The sequence below is a fragment of the Hyperolius riggenbachi genome, chromosome 9, assembly GCF_040937935.1.
Source record: "Hyperolius riggenbachi isolate aHypRig1 chromosome 9, aHypRig1.pri, whole genome shotgun sequence".
NCBI lineage: Eukaryota > Metazoa > Chordata > Amphibia > Anura > Hyperoliidae > Hyperolius > Hyperolius riggenbachi.
The window spans coordinates 250,911,733-250,935,180 of NC_090654.1; the positions used below are offsets into that span (position 1 = coordinate 250,911,733).

The window sequence follows — 23,448 nt, forward strand, 5'->3', positions numbered from 1 at the left end:
GTGGGCCTCATCCTCCAAGACCTCCTGGTCGCATTCCCTCTCCTCACCCTAACACTAACCCCCCCCTCTACTGCCTAACACTACCCCCCCTCCTCTGCCTAACACTGACCTCCCCTCTCCTCTGCCTAACACTAACCTCCCCTTTCCTCTGCCCAAACCTCTCATCTGCCTAACACTAACCCCCCCCCCTCCTGTGCCTAGCACTAACCCCCTCTCCTCTGCCTAAAACTAACCTCCCCTCCTCTCTGCCTAACACAACCCCCCCCCCTCCTCTGCCTAACACCACCCCCCTCTCCTCTGCCTAACACTAACCTCCCCCCTCCTGTGTCTAACAATAACCTCTAGTCAGTTTAACACTAACATCCCCCCTTTCCTCTGCCTAAAACTAATCTCTTCTCAGCTTAACACTAACCTCCCACATATCTCTGCCTAACACTAACATCTCCTCAGTCTAACGCTAACCACCCCTTTCCTCAGCCTAAATTTTAACCTCCCCTCTTCTCAGACAAGACAAAGAACATTTATATTGTGCTTTTCTACTGGCAGACTCAAAGCGCCAAAGCTGAAGCCACTAGGACCCGCTCTATAGGTAGTAGCAATGTTAGGGAGTCTTGCCTAAGGTCTCCTACTGAATAGACACTGCCTTACTGAACAGGAGGAGACCTTAAAGAGAATCTGTATTGTTAAAATCGCTCAAAAGTAAACATACCAGTGAGTTAGGGGACATCTCCTATTACCCTCTGTCACAATTTCGCCGCTCCTCGCCGCATTAAAAGTGGTTAAAAACAGTTTTTAAAAGTTTGTTTGTAAACAAACAAAATGGCCACCAAAACAGGAAGTAGGTTGATGTACAGTATGTCCACACATAGAAAATACATCCATACATAGGCAGGCTGTATACAGCATTCCTTTTGAATCTCAAGAGATCATTTGTGTGTTTCTTTCCCCCATGCACTGAAGTTTCAGGCTGCTCTTTTCTTCCTGCAAACAGCTTTGCCCTTGTTTGTAATTCCTCAGTATGTGAAAGCCCAGCCAGCTCAGAGGACGATTTATCCAGCTGATTAGAGCAGCTTCTCTCTTCTCTCTTATATAAATATCACACAGGCAGTGTGCAGAGAGGGGCCAGAAAGGGTGAGTTCATAGCAGAACCACAACACTGAAGAACTTGGCAGCCTTCCAGACACAGGCCGACAAGTCTGACAGGGGAAAGATACATTGATTTATTACAGAGACTGTCATAGTAGAAAGTGCTGCAGTTAGCCAGAACACATTAGAATAGCTTTTGGAACATGTAGGATGATAAAAAACAGGATGCAATTTTTGTTACGGAGTCTCTTTAAAGAGAACCCGAGGTGGGTTTGAAGAATATTATCTGCATACAGAGGCTGGATCTGCCTATACAGCCCAGCCTCTGTTGCTATCCCAAACCCCCCTAAGGTCCCCCTGCACTCTGCAATCCCTCCATAAATCACAGCCACGCTGCTGACAAGCAGCTTGTCAGAGCTGGCTGTGTTTATCTCTATAGTGTCAGTCTGCTGCTCTCCCCGCCTCCTGCAGAACTCCAGTCCCCGCCTGCATCCCTTCCCTCCCTGCTGATTGGAAGGAAGGGACGGGGGCAGGGACCGGAGCTATGCAGGAGGCGGGGGAGGAGCTGAGACTGACACTACAGATGTAAACACAGCCTCACAGCACGGCTGTGATTTATGAGGGATTGCAGAGTGCAGGGGGACCTTAGTGGGGTTTGGGATAGCAACAGAGGCTGGGCTGTATAGGCAGATCCAGCCTCTGTATGCAGATAACATTCTTTAAACACGCCTCGGGTTCTCTTTAACCATTACACTACCAGCCACTTCTCAGCCTAACACTAACCTCTCCTTTTTTAGCCTAACACTAATCGGCCCTCCCCACTCTACTCAGCCTATCACTAACCTCTCCTCCTCACCTCAACAGTAAACTCTCCTCCACCTAACGCTAACCTCCCTCTCTCCTAGTCTTAGGCTTTAGCCTGCAGCACCCACATTCAGGAGGAAAATGCTTTATCTGTCACCTCCCTGGTCAAGGTGCAATATACACTCTTACATCTGATCTTGGGTACATCCCTTCGGCCACTTCCCACATTGACCGGTCAATGTGGGACCTAGATTGGACACACTTCTGGCTTTGACCATGACATATACACCAATCAGCTACAAAAGTAAAACCACTAAGAGGTGACGCAAATAACATTTTTTATCATCCTACCCATAAAAATGACTAAGGCCTCAATTCACGGAGCTTTATCAAACACTTTATGAAACGTTTGATAATTTACCTCATGGATAAAATCAAATTTTTAAATCACTAAGGTGTTATATATTTATTGAATGTTTTATCGATAAAACGTTCAATAAATCTATAACACCTTAGTGAATTTAAAGAGAAACTCCAACCTAGAATTGAACTTTATCCCAATCAGTAGCAGATACCCCCTTTTACATGAGAAATATAATGCTTTTCACAAACAGACCATCAGGGGGCGCTGTATGACTGATTTTGTGCTGAAACCCCTCCCACAAGAAGCTCTGGGACCGTGGTACTTTTGGCAGTTTGTTACAATGTAACGAGGTTCACAGACAGGAAATAGCTTTTTACAGCTGTCTCTAACAGCCAAAACAGCTAGGAGCAGCTACATAACCTGCCCACAGTAAAAATGTTACCATGTAATAAATGTCAGAATGTAATTTGGGGAGAGGAAAGATTTTACAATGAGCAAACACTGACTAAATCATTTATACATAATTATGGTAAAAAATGAAGCAATTTTTTTACTACATTATTTTCACTGGAGTTCCTCTTTAAAATTAGATTTTACCCATGAGGTAAATTATCAAACGTTTGATAAAGTGTTTGATAAAGCTTAGTGAATTGAGGCCTAAGTTTCTCATGGTTTTCTTTTATATTTAAACATTTATAAAGTAGGTTGAACGTTTTAAGGTCTCTAATCAGTGGCAGCCTATTAAGTGCCCCAGAGTTAGAAAAAGGTCAATAGTTTGTGTTTTTTTTTATCTCTCCCTGGCCTCAGAATTTGTATTCTGCCAGGAAAAAAACTTTTATGGCTGTAATTGCTTATCAGTGAATTTTACTACATTCCCAACAAGCTACCGACAAGACAGACGCTGTCACTTCCATGCCTAGAAATTAACTTTTTCAGGCAGCAAAATAAAACAAGTAAAACAGCCTGGTTATGAATATGTTTTGTTCTTTACATACGCATGTTTATCTCAGATCACATGCCGCCGCGGGTACACTTTAAAAAAGGATTATACTGTTTCTTGTAACGCGTAATGGTTGTATGTAATAATCTTCCAATAACTTACAAAGTGGCCTTTGAATATTGGTGAGGTGTGTTTTCCTCTCTGGGAGTCCATTATTACATTTGAGATATAAATGATTATATGTGAATTTTGCTACAAATATAAATATATGTAAATTATTATTTTTTTTATAGAGTATGCGTCACTTGAAAAAGCCTTTTTCGGTCGCTCCGGATCGTTTAATGTAGTGACCAAATCCCAGCAAGTAAGAATAAAGTTTGAGGTGACCAAATGTAGAAACTACCTGCTCTGCGTACCGCCGATGGGCAGTCGCAGAGTTGTTCCCCTAGGACCCCCAGGATGGCCTAAAGTTAATTGGTGTCAGGTCCTGGAGGTGGAGATTAGCAGGGCACGCGGGCATTCCCTGACGTCACGCACAGTGGGAATCTGTGATCAGCCTGCCAGCCGCGATCGGAGCTGGAAGACTGTTAAAAAAAATGCTATTTTCATTTGTACAGCGCTGCGATCTAGCACAGCGCTGTACAGGGGTACACTGTCACTTAGCTGTCCCCTGGAGTGGCTCACAATTTAATCCCTCTCATAGGCTGATGTCTATGAGAGGCGGTCATAGTGATTGGATCTCGGGGAGAGGGAGGGAAGGTGGGAGGGATAAAATTTAAAAAATAGCTTTATTTATTAAAAAAATAGCAATTAAATTAAATAAAAATTGCAGCAGCAATCAGATACCACCAACAGAAAGCTCTGTTGTTGGGCAGAAAAGGATATAAGATTAATTTGGTTGCTAAGTTGAATGGCCGAGTAATAAACGGTTAAGGCTGCAGAGTGCTGAATTGTAAAAAATCACATGGTCACTAGGGGGGTGTAAACCTGTGGTCAAGAGGCTAAGTAATAGTACCACTATTTACTGGAGGTGGGGGGGGGGGGGAGATGGAGGGGTCAGTGGTGTCATGCTGTTCATTGCAGTAAGTTTACTAGGGTGGGGGGGTTGTTTCACTCGCGGCCGTTCGATCAACATGGTAATTGATCAGAAATTAGAAATAGCAAATACGATCAGATTAATGGAATTAATACGTTCTTCTGATTAATCCCATCAATCTGATTGGTTGGCGAGTTTTCAGCCATTAGTGTGTACGTCCAATCAAGTCCAATTGATTACCGCAGTGATCGTAAATCTATTGTCCATGGGATTGCATTGTTAATGGCCACATTAAGTTTCCCCCCCCCCCCCCCCCCCTCCCCTCCCCCACAGCTGGTTTGGGATCAGCAATAATGCAAATGGTTAGATGTTCCATATAGTCTGCATGAAGTAATTCTTCATTAAAATGAAATTTCTTAAAGGTGGCGGAGATGACGGAAAAGATGTCCTCATTTCTCTTGCCACTTGGCTTACGTCTATGTGTTTATATTCTGTCTTCTATTTTAGCACTATGTGTAATTTTAACACTCTCTCTGGCAGAAATTGTGTTGCATGAGGTGTGAAAACACTTCCTGTCTCACTTCCTGTGTCACCTGTGAAAATATCGCCAAAAAATAAAGAAGGTATATTAGTAGTTGGTGTAACATTGGATAATGCTGGTAGACCGTGTGAGATCCACTTTTCCTCTGAGCAAGATGCACATGACCTTCCTATTTTTATCGCATGCTGGTCTTATTTCCTGAGAACGCCCCAGGACTTGGTTCCACTGTTCACAGGATGTGTTTCAAAGTAAGATTCCACTTCCTTTAAATAATTTTTACAAACATACAGTATCAGTGCTACACAAGACTTTTGGTCATTTATTCAGGATTGGATTTCAGAAAAGGCCCCAATGGCCTGGCTTTGGGCAACCGCTGCCCAGGAGGAGGAGGGACATGGAAGAGGGGTTTCAGCAAACAGAGAGCAGGACATGGAGAAGGGAGCTGCAGCCCAAGGGAGATGCCCATGAAAGACGGGGGTGCTGTATATGGATCAGAGGCGTAGCTAGGGTTTTCAGCGCCCGGGGACAAAGACTATTAATGCGCCCCCCCAAGGTGAAGGTTGCGGGGCACCGCGCCAAAAGGGGCGTGGTCACATATTAAATGTGGGCGTGGTTATGGGTGGAGCCAAAAGTACATGGAGGTTAGCAGGCTCACGCTCACCCACCCTCCCTCAGTATGTACCTTCCAGCATGTTCCAAGACCAATTCAGCAATCATGAGCCCCCCCCCCCCATCAAGCCAAAATCAGCAATCATGAGCAAACATGAAGCCCCCAACATGACCAACTCAGCAATCATGAGGCCCCCAACAAGACAAATTTAGCAATCATGAGGCCCCCAACAAGACAAGTTCAGCAATCATAAGGGCCCCCAACAAATCATGAGGCCCCCAACAAGACAAAGTCAGTAACCATGAGGCCCCCAACAAGACAAATTCAGCAGCAATCATGAGGCACATAAATAGACAGCATTTCACATAAATAGGCAGAATGCCCCCTTAATATGGTAGACACCTCTCACCTGGCAGCAGTTCCCCAAAATACACTCAATCTGACAGCAGTGGTTGCCCAAAAATAGGTATCCCCAGGTCTATAGGTGTCCCCAGAATAGGTGGCCAGCAGTATAGATGTCCCCAGAATAGGTGGCCAGCGGTATAGATGTCCCCAGAACAGGTAGCCAGGGGTAGAGATATCCACAGAACAGGTAGCCAGGGGTATATGTGCCCAGTATATGTAGCCAGAGGTATATGTGCCCAGTATATGCAGCCAGAGGTATATGTGCCTAGTATATGTAGCCAGAGGTATATGTGCCCAGTATATGTAGGCAGGGGTATATGTGCCCAGTATATGTAGGCAGGGGTATATATGCCCAGTATATGTAGGCAGGGGTATATGTGCCCAGTATATGTACGCAGGTGTATATGTTCTCAGTATATATAGCCAGGGGTATATGTCCCCAGTATATGTAGTCAGGAATATATGTCCCCAGTATATATAGTCAGGGGTATATGTACCCAGTATATGTAGCCAGGTGTATATGTGCCCAGTATATGTAGCCAGGTGTATATGTGCCCAGTATATGTAGTGGGGGTATATGTCCCCAGTATATGTAGTCAGGGGTATATGTGCCCAGTATATGTAGTCAGGGGGTTATATGTGCCCAGTATATGTAGTCAGGGGGTTATATGTGCCCAGTATATGTAGCCAAGGGTATATATGCCCAGTATATGTAGCCAGGGGTATAATATGTGCCCAGTATATATAGTCAGGGGTATAATATGTGCCCAGTATATATAGTAAGGGGTATATGTGCCTAGTATATGTAGCCAGGGGTATATGTGCCCAGTATATGTAGCCAGGAGTATATATGCCCAGTATATGTAGCCAGGGGTATATGTGCCCAGTATATGTAGCCAGGGGTATATGTGCCCAGTATTTGTAGTCAGGGTTATATGTGCCCAGTATATGTAGCTAGGGGTATATGTTCTCAGTATATATAGCCAGGGGTATATGTCCCCAGTATATGTAGTCAGGGGTATATGTGCCCAGTATATATAGTCAGGGGTATATGTGCCCAGTATATGTAGCCAGGTGTATATGTGCCCAGTATATGTAGTGTGGGGTATATGTCCCTAGTATATGTAGTCAGGGGTATATATGCCTAGTATATATTGGCAGGGTATATGTGCCCAGTATATGTAGCCACAGGTATATGTCCCAGTATACGTAGTCAGGATTATATGTGCCCAGTATATGTAGCCAAGGGTATATGTGCCCAGTATATGTAGTCAGGGGGTTATATGTTCCCAGTATTTGTAGCCAGGGGTATAATATGTGCCCAGTATATATAGTCAGGGGTATATGTGCCCAGTATATGTAGCCAGGGGTATATGTGCCCAGTATATGTAGCCAGGGGTATAATATGTGCCCAGTATATATAGTCAGTGGTATATGTGCCCAGTATATGTAGCCAAGGGTATATGTGCCCAGTATATGTAGTGAGGAGGTTATATGTGCCCAGTATATGTAGTCAGGGGGTTATATGTTCCCAGTATATGTAGCCAGGGGTATAATATGTGCCCAGTATATATATAGTCAGGGGTATATGTGCCCAGTATGTGTAGCCAGGGGTATATGTGCCCAGTATATGTAGTCAGGGGTATAATATGTGCCCAGTATATATAGTCAGGGGTATATGTGCCCAGTATATGTAGCCAGGGGTCTATGTGCCCAGTATATGTAGTCAGGGTTATATGTGCCCAGTATATGTAGTCAGGGTTATATGTGCCCAGTATATGTAGTTAGGGTGATATGTGCCCAGTATATGTAGCCAGGGGTATATGTGCCCAGTATATGTAGGCAGGGGTATATGTGCCCAGAGTAGGTAGCCAGGTGTCCACCTCCCCAGCAGGAGGGGAGCAGCTCAGAGAAGAGGGAGAGCTGCTCTCCCTCCCTCGCTCTCCCCTCCATTAATGTCCGGGTGTCTGGCGCAGCGGGTGGAACTTACCTCCATCTCGTCGCAGCGCTGGATGGATTTGCCGCTACTCTGGTCTGGTCCAGACCAGAGCAGCGGCTGCGGCACCCGAACTTCCGGCGCTGGAGCGAGATGGAGGTGAGTTCCGCCCGCTGCGCCAGACACCCGGACATTAATGGAGGGGACAGCGAGGGAGGGAGAGCACCCTAAGGTGAGGGAAGGAGGGGGGAGATGGCCCCCCTTCCCTACCGCTGCTCACAGCTCTCCCTCTTCTCTGCGCTGCTCCCCTCCCCATAAAAAATTAAAAAAAAGCAGCTCGGCTGGGCGCCCTTAGGGACGCCGGGGGCACTTGACCTACCCCAACCCCCCCCTAGCTACACGCCTGATATGGATGTTACCTATGGAAGAGACTGCAGCACATGGAAGAGGAGCCATAAGAAAGTTGGCCAAGGGGTTTAAAAATAATAAATCAGGTGTTCCATTTAATATTAATTCATAGCTGGCTACAAACTGAAATGAAGCTCTAATTTTTGTTATCAGAACTGAGTGTAAGGTCAAACTTTAACTGGAAATTCTACTTTGGTTGAGGAAAAAAAAAATATCTTTTATCACTTCTTTTTGGGAATGGTCCGTGAGATGCAAAAAAATCTGAGCTGGTGTAAAATCAGTTTAATTCTAACACAAATGTTTACATTGTGAACATGGACTAATCAAATTCCATTTTGGTGGGATTTGACTGGTTAATTTTCAAGCAGCATAAATTTACATACACAATTTGCATAATCCTGCATCAACTCCAATTTATTTGCATCTTTTTAACCATCCCTAATTATGATTTCTTGTAAAGAGAAGAGCTGAATGTTTTGTTTTGTTATGTTTTTCAACCAAAGTGGAATTTCCAGTTCATCAGTTACTTTGCTTATCACCCTATAAAGAGGAACTGTAGTGAAAATAATGTAATTTTTTTTTCAGTATCAATTGATAAATTATTTAGGCAGTGTTTGTTCACTATAAAATCTTTTTTTCTCCCCGATTTACATTTTGAAACTTATAACAGGTGGGGACATCTTTAGTCCTGACAGGTGATCTCTGTGGAATGTTTGTTTACTGAGAGTTCCAAAGCCAGTAGAAAATATACCTGGTCTTCCAGAATGCTTGGGGGCAGGGGGGAGGAATCCACATAGCTAAACATCATATATATATATAAAGCATTTCTGATGCTGAAACCACGATAATTAACCAGGATAATTAACATAAACCTAGGCACAATGAGGGTAAAGAAGCACCCAGGGGTTTATAAAACAGAGGTAAAGAGACACTGAAGTGGAAAAAAATTATAATATAATGAATTGGTTGTGTAGTACGGATAATTATTAGAACATTAGTAGCAAAGAAAATATACTCATTTTTATTTTCAAGAGACTCTGTAACAAAATTTTCATCCTTATTTCTTCTATCCTATCAGTTCCTATACCTGTTCTAATGTGCTCTGTCTTACTGCAGCCTTTCATAGTTGCACAGTGGCTGTATTATCTCTGTTATATGATCTAATCTTCTCTCCTCTGTAGGCTCTGTCGGAGTCAGGCAGGAATGTGCTGTGCTGTTTGTGATTGGATAGAAGCTATACACACCCTCTCCAGGCCCCCTGCACACCCTGTATGACTCACACGCTGATCCTATCACTTGCGATGTCTTTTGTTTGTAAACACTGGATAAAAAGTGTTAATTACAAGCCAGGATTGCAGCAGGGAGAGGCAGAAACAGCACAGAGGGGCCCAGGAGAACATTATAGAATGGTATACTTTTTATTGTAAGAATTTTAGAGTACAGATTCTCTCTAACCACATAACGACCGCCTAACGCCGATAGGCGGCGGCAGGTCGTTTGTGGTTTTCCATGGAACGTTCTATGTCAGTTCACAGAGCGAGTCTCCGTGAACAGCCTGCAAGCCTCCAATTGCGGCTCGCAGGCGAATTGTAAACACGCGGGGAAAAAATCCCATGTTGACATCATACGGCGCTGCTGTCGCAGCAGCGCCGTTAAGGAGATCGGTGATCCCCGGCCTCTGATTGGCCGAGGATCGCCGCAGTCTGATAGGCTGAAGCCTATTAGAGGCGGTACAGGATGGATCGCCGTCCTGTACCGCCCACAGTAAGGAGGAGAGGGAGGAAGGGATAGCACTGCGGAGGGGGACTTTGAGGAGCCCCTCCCGCTAAACCAAAACAGCCGGCGGCGATCAGACCCCTCCCAGCAGGACATCCCCCTAGTGGGGAAAAAAGGGGGGCAGTCTGATCATCCTGCCTGCCTGCTGATCTCTGCTGTGGGCTGGAGAGCCCACGCAGCACTGATCAGCGAAATATCCCCTGGTCCTTACGTGGTTAAGTTCTATAGGTTTTTCTTTTATAACATTGCATCATTCTCTAATATTTGCCATTTACACACTACACTAAGCATTCTAAATTATTTTACAGAGCAGACTAGTGAACTTTTGAACTGTTCTCTGCAGAAGAAAAAAACAATACAGTGCCAGACACTTGAGATAATAAGCTTCAGAAGATAGAGCTCTCTGTGACTTTGAAAGTGGTGGAGCTCAATGGCTCTTGTCCATAGATAACAACTGGAGTTTCTTAACTCTTCCTGTACTGGAAACAATATTAGACTCATGTCTCTGCTCCTAATGTTTTATTTCTTAGCTGTACTACACATACAAATCATTATATCATAATTTTTTTTGCTTCAGTGTCTCTTTAAAAACAACAGTAACAATTATAAATGGAGGTGGCTTACCTCAATAAGGACATTCTCATAAGAAAAAGAGAATTTTATTTTTGCACAGGCAATGTGTTTCACGGGTCTAAGCCCGCTTCCTCAGGCCAATAAGAGTGCCAGAGTATGTAGAGCCAGTATGCATGGAGTTGGGCCGAACCTCCGATTTTAGGTTCGCGAACCTGGTTCGCGAACTTCCGCGGAAGGTTCGGTTCGCGTTAAAGTTCGCGAACCGCAATAGACTTCAATGGGGATGCGAACTTTGAAAAAAAAAAAATAATTATGCTGGCCACAAAAGTGATGGAAAAGATGTTTCAAGGGGTCTAACACCTGGAGGGGGGCATGGCGGAGTGGGATACATGCCAAAAGTCCCCGGGAAAAATCTGGATTTGACGCAAAGCAGCGTTTTAAGGGCAGAAATCACATTGAATGCTAAATGACAGGCCTAAAGTGCTTTCAAACATCTTGCATGTGTATACATCAATCAGGTAGTGTAATTAAGGTACTGCTTCACACTGACACACCAAACTCACCGTGTAACGCACCGCAAACAGCTGTTTGTGTAGTGACGGCCGTGCTGGACTGGTGCGCACCATGGCGAGAGTGCAGGTTTTGGTGGCTTTACAGCCCATATGGTCGCCTGGCTGATGTAGCTGAATGACAGAACAGTGACTGTCCAGCTGATCAAATTTGGTCTGACCACAATGAGGCAACGACCTTATTATCGTGGGTGTGCCCCCCGAGACACTCATCTAGGCGCCGGTCATTGCTTCATTGTGATACGCAAGCCCCTTCACCACGGCAAGGTAATGATCACGAAGGGGAATGGGCGCATGTACATGCCTTTTCTTTTGTTGTTGCAGCTGCCCGCAGTGCAGCCAGAAAAATTAGGCAGTCATGTACACGCACCAGAAAAATTATTACAGCGGCCGCTGCTAGCAGCGGCCTAAAAAATTCAGCAATCCGCCTGGAGTCCCGGACCCTGTTGGTGGTGGCGGAGAAGGTAGTCAAGCGGCCTGCAGGCAGACATGCTGTGTGGAGGGACTGGGAGCGACTTAGTCTTCTTGGGGCAGGCCAGGCAGCCAGTCACACGGCGTGCAGGCAGAGATGCTGTGTGTGCGGGGACTGACTTAGTCTTGGGGCGGGCAGCAGCCCTCCGGGATCCATGCCTCATTCATTTTGATAAAGGTGAGGTACTTAACACTTTTGTGACTTAGGCGACTTCTCTTCTCTGAGACAATGCCTCCAGCTGCGCTGAAGGTCCTTTCTGACAGGACGCTTGCGGCAGGGCAGGAGAGAAGTTGGATGGCAAATTGGGACAGTTCTGGCCACAGGTCAAGCCTGCGCACCCAGTAGTTCAAGGGTTCCTCATCGCTGTTCACAGCAGTGTCTACATCCACACTTAAGGCCAGGTAGTCGGCTACCTGCCGTTCCAGGCGTTGGTGGAGGGTGGATCCGGAAGGGCTACGGCGAGGCGTTGGACTAAAGAACGTCCGCATGTCCGACATCACCATGAGATCGCTGGAGCGTCCTGTCTTTGACTGCGTGGACACGGGAGGAGGATTAGTGGCAGTGGTACCTTGCTGGCGTTGTGCCGTCACATCACCCTTAAAGGCATTGTAAAGCATAGTTGACAGCTGGTTCTGCATGTGCTGCATCCTTTCCACCTTCCGGTGAGTTGGTAACAGGTCCGCCACTTTGTGCCTGTACCGAGGGTCTAGTAGTGTGGCCACCCAGTACAGCTCATTCCCCTTGAGGTTTTTTATACGGGGGTCCCTCAACAGGCAGGACAGCATAAAAGACGACATCTGCACAAAGTCGGATCCAGTACCCTCCATCTCCTCTTGCTCTTCCTCAGTGACGTCAGGTAAGTCAACCTCCTCCCCCCAGCCGCGAACAATACCACGGGAAGGTTGAGCAGCACAAGCCCCTTGCGATGCCTGCTGAGGTTGTTCTCCTGCCGCTGTCCCCTCCTCCTCCTCCTCCCCCAAAGAAACACCTTGCTCATCATCCTCTGAGTCTGACTCGTCTTCTGCACACGACTTCTCTTCTTCCTCCTCCTCCCCCCTCTGTGCTGCCGCAGGTGTTGAGGAAACAGCTGGGTCTGATGAAAATTGGTCCCATGCCTGTTCCTGCCGTAACGGTTCCTGGTCACGCTCATTCACAGCTTCATCCGCCACTCTACGCACAGCACGCTCCAAGAAGTAAGCGTAGGGAATTAAGTCGCTGATGGTGCCCTCACTGCGGCTCACCAGGTTGGTCACCTCCTCAAACGGCCGCATGAGCCTGCATGCATTTTCCATCAGTGTCCAGTTGTCGGGCCAGAACATCCCCATCTTCCCAGACTGTTTCATTCTACTGTAGTTGTAGAGGTAGTGGGTCACGGCTTTCTTCTGTTCTAGCAGGCGGGAGAACATGAGCAGGGTCGAGTTCCAGCGAGTCGGGCTATCGCAAATGAGGCGTCTCACCGGCATGTTGTTTTTGCGCTGAATTTCCGCAAAGCGTGCCATGGCTGTGTAAGACCGCCTCAAATGCCCACAGAACTTCCTGGCCTGCTTCAGGACATTCGCTAAGCCAGGGTACTTTGCCACAAATCTTTGAACCACTAGATTCATGACATGTGCCATGCAGGGTATGCGTGTCAGCTTCCCCATATGCAAAGCGGCAAGCAGATTGCTGCCGTTGTCGCACACCACGTTGCCTATCTCCAGGTGGTGCGGGGTCAGCCACTCATCCACCTGTTTGTTAAGAGCAGCCAGGAGAGCTGCTCCAGTGTGACTCTCCGCTTTGAGACAAGACATGTCTAAGATGGCGTGACAGCGTCGTACCTGGCATGCAGCATAGGCCCTGCGGAGCTGGGGCTGTGTAGCTGGAGAGGAGAACTGCCACTCAGCCAAGGAGGAGGAGGACAGCGAAGAGCATGTAGCAGGAGGAGAGGAGGTGGCAGGAGGCCTGCCTGCAAGCCGTGGAGGTGTCACAATTTGGTCCGCTGCGCCCTGCTTGCCATCGTTCACCACCAGGTTCACCCAATGGGCTGTGTAGGTAATGTAGCGGCCCTGCCCGTGCTTGGCAGACCAGGCATCCGTGGTCAGGTGTACCCTTGACCCAACGCTCTTCGCAAGAGATGACACCACTTGCCTCTCAACTTCACGGTGCAGTTGGGGTATGGCCTTTCTCGAAAAATAAGTGCGGCCTGGCATCTTCCACTGCGGTGTTCCGATGGCCACAAATTTACGGAAGGCCTCAGAGTCCACCAGCCGGTATGGTAACAGCTGCCGAGCTAACAGTTCCGCCACGCCAGCTGTCAGACGCCGGGCAAGGGGGTGACTGGCCGAAATTGGCTTCTTCCGCTCAAACATTTCCTTCACGGACACCTGACTGCTGCTGTGGGCAGAGGAGCAGGAACCGCTCAAGGGCAGAGGCGGAGTGGAGGAGGGTGCCTGTGAAGGTGGAAGGGAGAAAGCGGCAGAAGCAGATAATGCACCTGATGGAGGAGGAAGAGGAGAAGGAGGGTGGCTTTGCTTTTGTGTGCTGCTGCTGCTTTTGCTCAGGTGGCCATCCCATTGCTGTTTGTGCCTTTTCTCCAGGTGCCTTCGTAAGGCACTTGTCCCTACGTGAGTGTTGGCCTTTCCACGGCTCAATTTTTGTTGGCAGAGCGAACAGATGGCTTTGGTCCGATCTGAGGCACACACATTAAAAAATTTCCACACCGCTGAGCCACCCTGGGATGTGGGCACTATGGGGACCTCAGCAGCTGATGCTGAAGGGCAAGTTGGCTGGCTGTACATAGGTGGCGATACATGGTGCCGGACTCTGCCACCAGCTGTTTCTGACGAAGAGCTGCCCCAGCTTCTTTCAGCAACTTCTCTCCTCCTACTACTCTCTGACTCCCCCTCTGAACTGTCCCCCTCTTCATCTCCTCTATTGGGAACATACAGAGGATCCCTATTACCGTCATCATCGTAGTCATCCTGCCCAGCTTCGCTTGCCTCAGACAAATCCAAACTTGCACCATCAGTAGGTCCTTCATCCTCCTGACACGTTACATCCATAGTGTTGCCGCGTAACTCAGACATATTAGCTGGTGAAAATTCATCTGGCTGTAACAACAATGGCTGTGCATCAGTGATTTCAACACTAAATAATTCTTGCGAAGTGTCAAATGCAGCGGAAGTGGTGCTAGTAGTAGCGCTGGTGGCTGAGCAAGATGAGGTGTTCTGTGTCGCTAAATACTCAACCACGTCCTGACAATCTTGGGAGGTGATGGGACGTGCCTTCTTCCGAGCACTGTACTGTGGGCCAGGTCTACACGAAATTACATTTACACGACCTCGCGCAGACCTGCCGGGTGGCCTTCCTCTGGCTCTGGCACTACCTCTTCCTCTACCTGTTTTGTCCATATCGGGTATGCACGGAGTGGTATATCACACTGCGTGCACTCACGTAGGTAGGTGGGTTCACTTAACTGCACAGGTATGCGCACTGATGCGGTGGGTTCACTAAACAGAACAGGTATACAGTGGCGGGTTCACAGAACAGGTATGCAGTGGCAGGTTCACTGAACACAACAGGTATGCAGTGGCGGGTTCACTGAACAGGTATACAGTGGCGGGTCCACTGAACAGAACAGGTATGCAGTGGCGGGTTCACTAAACAGAACAGGTATACAGTGGCGGGTTCACTAAACAGAACAGGTATACAGTGGCGGGTTCACAGAACAGGTATGCAGTGGCAGGTTCACTGAACACAACAGGTATGCAGTGGCGGGTTCACTGAACAGGTATACAGTGGCGGGTCCACTGAACAGAACAGGTATGCAGTGGCGGGTTCACTAAACAGAACAGGTATACAGTGGCGGGTTCACTAAACAGAACAGGTATACAGTGGCGGGTTCACTAAACAGAACAGGTATACAGTGGCGGGTTCACAGAACAGGTATGCAGTGGCAGGTTCACTGAACACAACAGGTATGCAGTGGCGGGTTCACTGAACAGGTATACAGTGGCGGGTCCACTGAACAGAACAGGTATGCAGTGGCGGGTTCACTAAACAGAACAGGTATACAGTGGTGGGTTCACTAAACAGAACAGGTATACAGTGGCGGGTTCACAGAACAGGTATGCAGTGGCAGGTTCACTGAACACAACAGGTATGCAGTGGCGGGTTCACTGAACAGGTATACAGTGGCGGGTCCACTGAACAGAACAGGTATGCAGTGGCGGGTTCACTAAACAGAACAGGTATACAGTGGCGGGTTCACTAAACAGAACAGGTATACAGTGGCGGGTTCACTAAACAGAACAGGTATACAGTGGCGGGTTCACAGAACAGGTATGCAGTGGCAGGTTCACTGAACACAACAGGTATGCAGTGGCGGGTTCACTGAACAGGTATACAGTGGCGGGTCCACTGAACAGAACAGGTATGCAGTGGCGGGTTCACTAAACAGAACAGGTATACAGTGGCGGGTTCACTGAACAGGTATACAGTGGCGGGTCCACTGAACAGGTATACAGTGGCGGGTCCACTGAACAGAACAGGTATGCAGTGGCGGGTTCACTACACAGAACAGGTATACAGTGGCGGGTTCACAGAACAGGTATGCAGTGGCAGGTTCACTGAACACAACAGGTATGCAGTGGCGGGTTCACTGAACAGGTATACAGTGGCGGGTCCACTGAACAGAACAGGTATGCAGTGGCGGGTTCACTAAACAGAACAGGTATACAGTGGCGGGTTCACTGAACAGGTATGCAGTGGCGGGTTCACTAAACAGAACAAGTATGCAGTGGCGGGTTCACTAAACAGAACAGGTATACAGTGGCGGGTTCACTAAACAGAACAGGTATGCAGTGGCGGGTTCACTGAACAGGTATACAGTGGCGGGTCCACTGAACAGAACAGGTATGCAGTGGCGGGTTCACTAAACAGAACAGGTATACAGTGGCGGGTTCACTAAACAGAACAGGTATACAGTGGCGGGTTCACTAAACAGAACAGGTATACAGTGGCGGGTTCACAGAACAGGTATGCAGTGGCAGGTTCACTGAACACAACAGGTATGCAGTGGCGGGTTCACTGAACAGGTATACAGTGGCGGGTCCACTGAACAGAACAGGTATGCAGTGGCGGGTTCACTAAACAGAACAGGTATACAGTGGCGGGTTCACTAAACAGAACAGGTATACAGTGGTGGGTTCACTAAACAGAACAGGTATACAGTGGCGGGTTCACAGAACAGGTATGCAGTGGCAGGTTCACTGAACACAACAGGTATGCAGTGGCGGGTTCACTGAACAGGTATACAGTGGCGGGTCCACTGAACAGAACAGGTATGCAGTGGCGGGTTCACTGAACAGGTATGCAGTGGTGGGTTCACAGAACAGGTATGCAGTGGTGGGTTCACAGCACAGGTATGCAGTGGTGGGTTCACTGAACAGGTATACAGTGGCGGGTCCACTGAACAGAACAGGTATGCAGTGGCGGGTTCACTGAACAGGTATACAGTGGTGGGTCCACTGAACAGAACAGGTATACAGTGGCGGGTCCACTGAACAGAACAGGTATGCAGTGGCGGGTTCACTGAACAGGTATGCAGTGGTGGGTTCACAGAACAGGTATGCAGTGGTGGGTTCACAGCACAGGTATGCAGTGGTGGGTTCAATGAACAGGTATACAGTGGCGGGTCCACTGAACAGAACAGGTATGCAGTGGCAGGTTCACTGAACAGGTATGCAGTGGTGGGTTCACAGCACAGGTATGCAGTGGTGGGTTCACAGCACAGGTATGCAGTGGTGGGTTCACAGCACAGGTATGCAGTGGTGGGTTCACAGCACAGGTATGCAGTGGTGGGTTCACAGCACAGGTATGCAGTGGTGGGTTCACAGCACAGGTATGCAGTGGTGGGTTCACAGCACAGGTATGCAGTGGTGGGTTCACAGAACAGGTATGCAGCCAGACAGGAACAAGTTAAGCCTAACTAATCTTTCCCTGAGAGACAGTCTGCAGCAGCTCGCCCTACTCTCACTAACGCAGGCAGCACACGAGTGACCGTAATGGCCGCCGCTGCCTGCCTTATATAAGGGGGGGTGGGGCTCCAGGGGCTAGTGTAGCCTAATTGGCTACACTGGGCCTGCTGACTGTGATGTAGAGGGTCAAAGTTGACCCTCCATGTGCATTATGGGGCGAACCGAACTTCCGCAAAGGTTCGCCTGCGGGACGCGAACGCGAACCACTGAAGTTCGCATGGAACCGTTCGCAGGCGAACCGTTCGGCCCAACTCTAGCGGGGAGACGGGTTCATTATCTCCACCTGCTTCCTGTGGTCGGTTGCCCCCAGCAACCCACCTTTGTGAGTAGCCCTTTTAAGTGCTACTGACATACTACAGCATTTGGGCTCCTGATTTTTGTTTGGTCTCCTCTTTCCAGGGTGTCCCGACACCCCATCCACTGCATAAACCCAGACAGTTGCCTAGGGCCTGGAGAAGGTCTAGGGGCCTAGTGGATGCTAGCCCCCAGCAAATCTTACTAAAAACCTATTGCAGATCAGCCTTGAGCTGCCGAGAGCCCCAGCTCCACAAATGCAATCCACTCAGTGCTAGTAAGGAAGAACACCCGAGCTAGGTAGGTGGGCGTTATTGGCTGGTCTCTGTATTACACAGTACCTTGAATTATCGCTACACAGACAATGGCAGCCTTTCAAGTCAGAGCCTACATCTGTCAAAGCAATCCCAGCGCTGGCATATTCATCCGCTTCACAAAGGCAGACCCTGAACAAATGCCGGGAACATCATCTGCCGAGGCAGAGATTTATTCTTGGCTGCATACAAAATCCTTCAGCCTCTTCTGCAGCACAACAACAGACACAGCACGTCAGTCCTTGAACATGTATCCATCCTTGAACTTCTTAAAAAGATATCTATTGTAATAAGCCACTCAGCATCTAAAACCAAATGCCACAGCTGGAACATCAAACTGCAGCACACACCAGGCCTGCAGCACTCCTAACCTAAGGAATTTACACTTATGGCCTTACCTACAGATCGGGTTTTTATGTCAATAAAACAGAGTATACAGAAAACAGGTTTAACCAGGGGCGTAACTAGACATCACTGGGCCCCCCTGCGAAACTTTGGATGGGGCCCCCACAAAACTTTGGATGGGGCCCCCCACCCCCCTCGCTTTCTGCACAGGAAGACTGAGGACCAATGTGTTTTCCCCATGCAGATAAAAACACTTAGACTTAAAGGAAACATCAGGCAATCTATGCTCCCCCCAGATCTGCTTACCCGGGGCTTCCTCCAGCCCAATGTAGCTGACAAGTCCCTCGTTGCAGCTCTGCTCCCAGTACATACACACACAGCTGTATTATTTTACTACATGAGAGCACATGCTATATGGAGGAACAACAATGACATGCTGAACATAACATATAGTATTCACTGTAACTTTGGCAAAACATTCAGAATGTCACTGATTGATACTGTTATTACAAGAACTTGGACTCAGTATGAGACAAAAAGATCTCAATGAAGCAGCAACAGTCAGACATCAATCTCCACTTCACTGTGTTGTAAAAGTATTCAGAGGCCATAAAGTCATTAGCCCGTGTGATAAGAATCTAGGAATCCTTTTTCTGAAAAGGGAAAGTCTACAACTTTTTTTCAAAATGTGACTCCTTTGTTTCTAAGGTTGTACATCTAGTCATCAGAACTTTGCAGCAGTGAGAGACAGATGTTGTTTTACGAACCCTAGGGAGCAGGGACAGTGTACAAATTCCAAAGTGGGTGTGATTCCTTATCTGTGTGGTGGACACATGCAGTCAATATAACAATGCTGTGAGAGCAGAATAAGTTTTTTTTCTCCATGGCCTTAGCTGTCAGTCTCTCAAACTTTCCCCCCCACGGGCCCCCTGTGGCTTCTGGGCCCCCCTGCAGAGGCATCCCTTGCAGGGTCTATTGTTACGCCCCTGGGTTTAACCACTTTCGTACCAGAAGTCTCTGGCCCCTTAAAGACCAGAGACTTTTTTGATAATAAAAAAAAAAAAAAAATACAGGGCTCACCAACAAGCCGATTTCCTTGGCTCCTGACCCTGTGATCACTGTGAGCCAATCACAATGATCTCAGGGTCAGCTCAGTGGGAAGCAGCTCCTGTCCAGCTCAGTGGGAAGCAGCGATGGGAGATCGGCTCGAACAGCGATGGCGCATTAATGGAAATCTATGCCCTGGCATGGAGGACGGGTCCCAAACACAGCGTAGATTTCAACCACCAGGGTGCAGTAGTGTAAAGACACTGAAGCGAGAATAAATCAGTGCTTACATTCAGCAGGGGCATGTGTGCCCCTGCTAAAACACCCCTATCCCGCGGCTAAACGGGGGTCCCTTACCTCCCAAATCCCCTCCGTGCAGCGGGGGATCTCTTCCGCATTGAGGCAGGGCTAATGGCCGCAGCCCTGCCTCACGCGCGTCTGTCAGCGCGTATCTCCGCCTCTCCCCCGCCCCTCTCAGTCTTCCTTCGCTGAGAGGGGCGGAGGAGAGGCAGCGATGCGCCGCTGATAGACGGCACTGAGAGGCAGGGCTGCAGCCGTTAGTCCTGCCTCAACAGCAGCAAAATCTACAACCAAGTTGGTCGTAGATTTTGCAGGGGTGGGTTTGGGGGTGAAGGGACCCCCGTTTAGCCGCGGGATAGCGGCGTTTTAGCAGGGGCACACATGCCCCTGCTGAATATAAGCACTGAAGCGAGATTTATTCTCGCTTCAGTGTCTCTTTAAAGTGAACCTCCAGCCTAAAAATCTACTCATCAGCACTGAAAAAGCTTGGTGTTTCTTTAACAGTTTCACAGCATTAGAACTTTGTTTTTCTTATCCAACCCTCATTTTTAGCTGCACAGAAGAAAACTGCCGGGCATTTTTCCCCTGATGATGTGCAAAGCATGATGGGATTTCTGATGTTGTTCTCCTTCTGCTGTTTTGGTGCAAATTTATTTTTTTTTTAATTTTGAATTTGAGATTTAAAGCCTAGTGCGTGCAGCTGGGAGGGGTGATCAGGACACAGGACAGTTGGAAATGTGTCTCATGCTCCCTGTCACCTCCTTTCAACCAAAAAGATGGCTGCCCCCATGACAAAGATGGCTGCCCCATGACAAAGATGGCAGCCCCCATGACAAAGATGGCAGCCCCCATGAAATCACAAACATTTGCTTGTTCTTTTAAAACAGGGTAGGTAAGAGATTATATTACCTATCTATTTTAATTAACATAACTAATGTAACTTAATGACAGTATGTTTGTTTAGGCGGAAGTTCCCCTTTAACAACAACTGTAAAGGTGGCAACACACCATAACATTATTATTATTTTTTAAATAGCTTTCGATTCAAGATCGCAATCAATTTTTCTGACCGATTCTACATTTCAAAAATCTGACCATTGTACCACACACAAGTTCCATTTTCCCCCAATTATGAAAAAAAAAATTTCGAAACTGAAAAAAAATGCTAGGATCTATACATCAAAAAATTGATGATCTACCCTACGCCATTTAATTTTTACAAAAACTGAACAGAAAAATCCAACACTCATGATTTTATGTTATCAAAGAAAAATGGGAAATTAGATCAGGTTTCTCGAACAAATGAAAAAAAAAGAAAAAGCTTTAAATTTCTCTGTACAATTGTTCATTTTTAAGGAATTGCTGCAAAATTGGAAAATTTTATTGTATCGTGTGTGACCTCCTAAAGGGGTACTGTAACCAGGGGTTGAACTCCATCCCTAGAAGTAGCTGTTTTCTCTAATAGACCATCAGGGGCTCTGTATGGCTGATATTGTGGTAAAACCCCTCCCACGGTGTGATGTCAGGACCTAGGTCGTGAGTTTTCTGTGCGCAGGCACAGGGGAGGGGGGCTGGCAGAAGTCCCAGGTAAGTGAAACTTTGTTTTAGCAATCTTCAGGTTCCCTTTAACACAGGGGTATCAAACTCAAATACAAAGTGGGCCGGAGTTGTATGCTGGGACCTAGTCGCGGGCCAACCTCAATGTCTACTGGCCACCTCCCCCCCCCCCCCTTATAAAGTTCCCAGGTGTCTAATGGCCCCTCTCCAACCCCTATACAGTTCCCTCATGTCTAATGGACCCCCTCCAACCACTAACAGGTGTCTAGTGGTCCTCACTCCCATATACAGTTCTCTGGTGCCTAGTGGCCCCCACCCTCTCCTATACAATTCCCTAGTGTTTACTGCTTTCCCTCTGCATCCCACATATGGCTTTCCTGTTGATCTAGGGCAGCCTTTCTCAACCTTTTTACCTTCGAGGAACCCTACCCTGTAAATAACTTTTGGATCTCAAGGAACCCCTGCAAACAATTTTTTGGTCTCGAGGAACCCCTGCATTTATTTTTCAGGAGGCATGGTCTTTAAATATGTTAGGCTGCTAATTTCACTATCTCCTATTACACTGCCACTCATTATACTGTCTCCTGACCCCCCAATGTAGTGCTTCTTGTTACAGTACCACCTATTATAGTGTGCTCTATTATACTTCCCCCACGATGGGGTAAAATGCCAAGGAACCCCTGCAGAGTCCTCAAGGAACCCTGGGGTTCCAGGGAACCCTGGTTGAGAAAGCCTGATCTAGAGCTTCACCCGCAATATACCTTCCCTGGTGGTCTAGACTGGGCCAAACATAATGGAAAGTGGGGAAACCACTTGGGGGCCAAATTGAATGGCTCTGAAGGCCAAATTTGGCCCACAGGCTGGAGTTTGACATGTATGCTTTAACAGAAAGAGGGTAGATATTATGGTTTATCGCATCACTTTTTTTTTCACCTTGTGTTTCCTTTAAATCTGACTCGTAAAACTCTCACACAGCTGACCTTTCCAGCTCTTCTTCTTCCATCAAATATTGATAGTGACAGAGCATGTACTCACCAGGTGGCCTATTGATGGCGAGGTTGCGGAAATGACTTCCTTTAATCATCTGTACAGAGAGCCGTCCTGTTGTAGCGTTGTATGACAGCCCCACCAGAAGCTCCGGCACGCCACCGTGTGACAGGGACTGCGAGGACGATGCGCTGTCAGTGGGGGAGGCGGCAGAAAAACTCATCTGGGAGTCGCCACTCTGGAAAGAGCAGGGAAAAGAACATATTTTTTAGTTCTTATTTATCTATTACAACGGGCATACCAATAGCCCCCACAATCCCAGGGGGCGGGCCCTCCTCCCATCCACATGCAGAGTAGCGCAGTGAGCGTTCTATTTACCTGCTTCCATACATTTTTATCTATTTATTTAAGTATTTATATCGCGCCGACATAATATGCAGTGCTGTACAGAGTATATTGTCTTGTAACTAACTGTCCCTCAGAGGGGCTCACAATCTAATCCCTACCATGGTCATATGTATATATCGTGAAGTGTAAGTATTCAAGACTAGGGCCAATTTAGGGGTAAGCCAATTAGCTTATCTATATGTTTTTGGGATGTGGGAGGAAACCGGAGTGCCCGGAGGAAACCCACACAGTCACGGGGAGAACATACAGAACACCTTGCAGATGTTGACCTGGCTGGGATTCGAACCAGGGGCCCAGCGTTGCAAGGCAAAAGCGCTAACCACTACACCACCGTTCTGCTTACGGTGGAGGTAGTTACGCCCCTGTCTACTATCCATGTACAGACTTAAAGGTGACCACACACCATACAATTTTTTAAATATCTGTTCAATTCAAGAATTGCAATCAATTTTTCTGACTGATTGTAACATTTCAAAAATATAACTAATGTACCACACACCTATGTTCAATTTTTCCCAAATTTTGATAAAAATGATAAGAAACTCAATACATTTACAATCTAACACACACCATACAATCTTTAGAAAAATTGAGGAAAATTTCCAGCATTCTGGATCGATAAAAATCGGAAAAAAAAGTCGAATGAAAAAAAGTTTTTT

The 23,448-nt window shown here is 47.4% G+C and overlaps 1 protein-coding gene across 4 annotated transcripts in view; it reads right to left on the reverse strand.

The window, feature by feature from the left end:
• Positions 1–23,448, reverse strand: part of SYT16 (synaptotagmin 16) — a 150,673-nt gene that overhangs the window by 7,362 nt on the left and 119,863 nt on the right. For all 4 annotated transcript variants that reach the window (XM_068254278.1, XM_068254277.1, XM_068254276.1 and 1 more), the window contains one exon: positions 22,430–22,619. In XM_068254278.1, the coding sequence (XP_068110379.1) occupies positions 22,430–22,619 (190 nt within the window). The remainder of the gene's footprint in view (positions 1–22,429; positions 22,620–23,448) is intronic.